This window comes from Habropoda laboriosa, unplaced genomic scaffold, assembly GCF_001263275.1.
Source record: "Habropoda laboriosa isolate 0110345459 unplaced genomic scaffold, ASM126327v1 scaffold143, whole genome shotgun sequence".
Classification (NCBI taxonomy): domain Eukaryota; kingdom Metazoa; phylum Arthropoda; class Insecta; order Hymenoptera; family Apidae; genus Habropoda; species Habropoda laboriosa.
Window position 1 is genome coordinate 2168830 of NW_017100404.1, and position 3598 is coordinate 2172427.

The 3598-nt window shown below is 28.8% G+C and overlaps 2 protein-coding genes across 2 annotated transcripts in view; one reads left to right on the forward strand and one right to left on the reverse strand.

Annotated features, from left to right (window-relative positions):
- Positions 1-416: 416 nt before the first annotated feature.
- LOC108575365 (isopentenyl-diphosphate Delta-isomerase 1) lies at positions 417-1236 on the reverse strand. Its single transcript, XM_017938138.1, has 2 exons — positions 958-1236; positions 417-875 (listed from the first exon to the last, which is right to left on the reverse strand). The coding sequence occupies exons 1-2, from the start codon at positions 1234-1236 to the stop codon at positions 417-419; spliced, it is 738 nt and encodes a 245-aa protein (XP_017793627.1).
- A 780-nt stretch (positions 1237-2016) lies between these two features.
- The window catches only part of LOC108575356 (serine/threonine-protein phosphatase 5), a 2819-nt gene continuing 1237 nt past the window's right edge, over positions 2017-3598 (forward strand). The window contains exons 1-3 of the mRNA XM_017938128.1: positions 2017-2268; positions 2761-3150; positions 3224-3548. Coding sequence (XP_017793617.1) covers positions 2175-2268; positions 2761-3150; positions 3224-3548 — 809 coding nt within the window. The 5' untranslated portion in view covers positions 2017-2174. The remainder of the gene's footprint in view (positions 2269-2760; positions 3151-3223; positions 3549-3598) is intronic.

A 3598-nucleotide genomic window follows, 5' to 3' on the forward strand; every position in this document is an offset into this window, starting at 1 on the left:
ACATTTACACCATTAGTTTTTGTATCATAAAATTATATTCAGAAGATTTATACAAGTACATAAATTGTTTCATGATAATTGTTCGCAAAAGTTATCAAAATTATATTTCTTGATATTTACAAACTGCAAATTTACATGAATCAATTTACTTTGTACTTACACTGCAATACACTTACAATATACAAATTATTGCATAAAACTGACCATGTTTTAAAAACTTTATATACAAGCTTTTCTATTACTTATTATTTAAATGTTTGGACAATAATTACATACAACACCTTAGCAGAATACATGATCACATATAGATCTTGCTGTACCTAATACACTTTAGAGAAACATTACATTATGACAATAATATTTTATTCAATTTTATATAATTCAAACTTTCATATAAGTTTTCATTTTACAAAATTTTATAAAAATCTTTGTATTGTCTCATGATCTTGCATTTTTTCTAACGAATGTAAATTATCCCACCAAAGTGGTAATCTATGCTTAAAAATCAATTTGAACCAGGGACTTAATGGCCAACTAAGATTTTGTACAAATTCATTAATTTCAGACTTTGACACCCAACGAAGATCACTAACTTCATCTGGATTAGGGTCCAATGTTATATTATCTTTTTGCATAAATAGTACATAATCTATTTCATGTTCACCCCAATGACCATCCACTGCATGATAATGAATTCTTGTCAAGTACAAAAAGTCTGTCAGCAGAATTTGAGACAAAGGAATTCCTAATTCATAACTTAGCCTTCTTCGTGCTGCTCTACGAATTCCTAATGCCTCGTGTTCTTCAGTTTCTTCAGGTATTTCTGCTAGTGGATGACTGCAACATGTGTTTGTATAATGGTTTGGAAATGTTATCTACAAAAAAATATTATTTTTTATTAACCTAACATATTTTGTAAAACAAGCTTGGTGTATTTTATGCCAAAAAAATGCTTACTTTACTGGCAGATCGCTTCTGAAGTAATAATTCTCCTTTACTATTAAACAAGAAAACACTAAAAGCTCTGTGAAGTGGAATTTGTCCATCTGAATTGACAGTATGACAATCCCTTTTTGTAGCTTCCCCAAGGGATTTGTCTGATGCATCAACAAGAATACAACGTTCCCCTAAAGCAGCTTGCTGTAAAGGAGCTGTTTGTACACTACCAAAACTTCTAATTGAAGGAGATTTCAAACTTCGTACAACAGCACAGACTTCTTTAATCACTTTAGCCATCACAGTAGCGTATTTTCTCTCTAAATAACATTCAATACTTCAAAATAATATTTTATATATGTGTCTATACCACTACTCATATGTATCTATGTAAATAACAGGTTAACTAAACCAATGACCTTGCGTCAATTTTGAAGAATTTTAAATCACAATATTAACACAAAAATGTTTAACCAAAAATATAACACATATTCCATATGAAGAAACTTTCTTTTTAAAAAATGCGGCCGTATACTTTCAACGTATACATTACACAAAACCTTTTTATTTGACGTCACAAAACGTGGCTCACGATACCTTCTAAATACAAAAGTTTCTTTAGCATACCGTGAATGCTATCGCCTGTAGACCAACCAACCAACTCTTTTATACTTTGAACATTATACATTCTGAAATCTAGAGAGCGTGAGTGTAGTAGAATGTCTAACACTTATACCGATCGCGAGATTTGTTTTTGTAACATGGAAAAAAGTGAAAATTCACAATAAAAAGAATATTTAATGCAAACCATTAAAATAATCATTTGAGAATAAGTTTATAAAATATGAATTAGAAATTAAAAATAAAATTACATATTTACTTTTAAAAAATTATAATTATTTCATTGTCTAGTAAATCAAGTAATACTAATGCTGTAATAAGGCTTGTAAGATGGCGTTACAATTCATATTTGATGCGTCAGAAAAGCTTTGTGTTATTCATATAGTTGTTACATTTGAATCGTAATGATCGATAGTTCTCGTTAGTTCTCGACTTCGATCGATCGAATCGTTTCATGGGGTAGTTGAGTAGGTTTCATGATATTCAGTGCGCCTGCAATAAAGACCGTTACATAAAAAAAAGTTATTATTTCTTTAATGTGTTATTTATTGTCTACGTTTCGATATAATTTAAGTCATTTTGCATCAACTCATTAATTTGTTGGTACAAATCGCGAAATGAGTGAGAACGCAGAAATTACGGGAGTAATATCGCCAGAAGATGCGGCCAGAGCGGAAAAATTTAAAGAAGAAGCAAACGAATATTTCAAAAGTGCGTTTATGAAAATTTCCTACAAATTTCCTATTGCGGTTTGTTTCACAATCACACGCAAGACTAAAAAAGAATTCATAGCTATCATTAAATTAATGCAATTTAGTCACGTGTGCGTTTAAAACTAACCCAACTTCCGCAACGTAAATGATCATTAAATTATCGAATGAAACCTCATCGTTGGAAGTAGCTAATTAAAGATTTAAAACAATCGTATCGCTTGTCATATCATCTGTATAGGTGTATTCTAAACAATCATTTCTAATTTTGCTACTTTTTCTGTCTAAATGTGTGTTCATTTCTTTTGATGTAACATGTTTTATGTTCTGTGTCAAATTGTTAATATTCATTTCAATTGATGTTATATAAGAATTTAGTTAATAAATTTCATTATATTTAAATAAAGATTAATTTTTCAAGTTTCTGGTTTATATATTGCAAACAATTAATATTTCATTAAGTACAAATAATTGATATTTTTCTTATTTTTAGATAAAGATTTCACTAATGCCATAGAATTATATACTAAAGCCATAGAAGTAAATCCTACTGTGGCAGTATATTATGGAAATAGAAGTTTTGCTTATCTGAAAACAGAATGTTTTGGATATGCACTTACAGATGCATCAAAAGCTATTGAATTAGATAAAAATTATGTAAAAGGATACTATCGCAGAGCTGCAGCTCACATGTCACTTGGCAAGTTCAAACAAGCTCTTATGGATTATAAAACTGTTACTAAAGCAAGACCAAATGATAAAGAGTCAATGATTAAATACACAGAATGTTCTAAAATATTAAAAATGTTAGCCTTTGAAAAAGCAATTTCTGTGGAAGAAAATAAAAAGAATATAGCTGATATGATTAATTTAGAAGCAATGGGTAAGTAGTTTCACTTTTTGAATTTAAATGTATTTCTAAAAGAGTTTTAAATTTACATTCATGCATTTTCTAGCCATTGAAGATGAATATACAGGGCCTAAACTTGAAGATGAAAAAGTTACATTACAATTCATGCAAGATTTATTAGAATGGTATAGAAAAGAAAATAAATTACACCGTAAATATGCTTATAAGATACTTTTAGATGTAAAAGCATGGTTTATGGCACAACCAAGCTTAGTTGATATTACAATTCCTGATGATAGTAAATTTACTATTTGTGGAGATATTCATGGACAGTACTATGATTTACTTAATATATTTGAATTAAACGGATTACCATCAGAAACTAATCCATATGTATCCTTTATAACAGTGGATGCATTATATTTCTCATTGCATTTTAAATTAATTAAAATTAACTTAAAATTTATTAATATAAATTCAC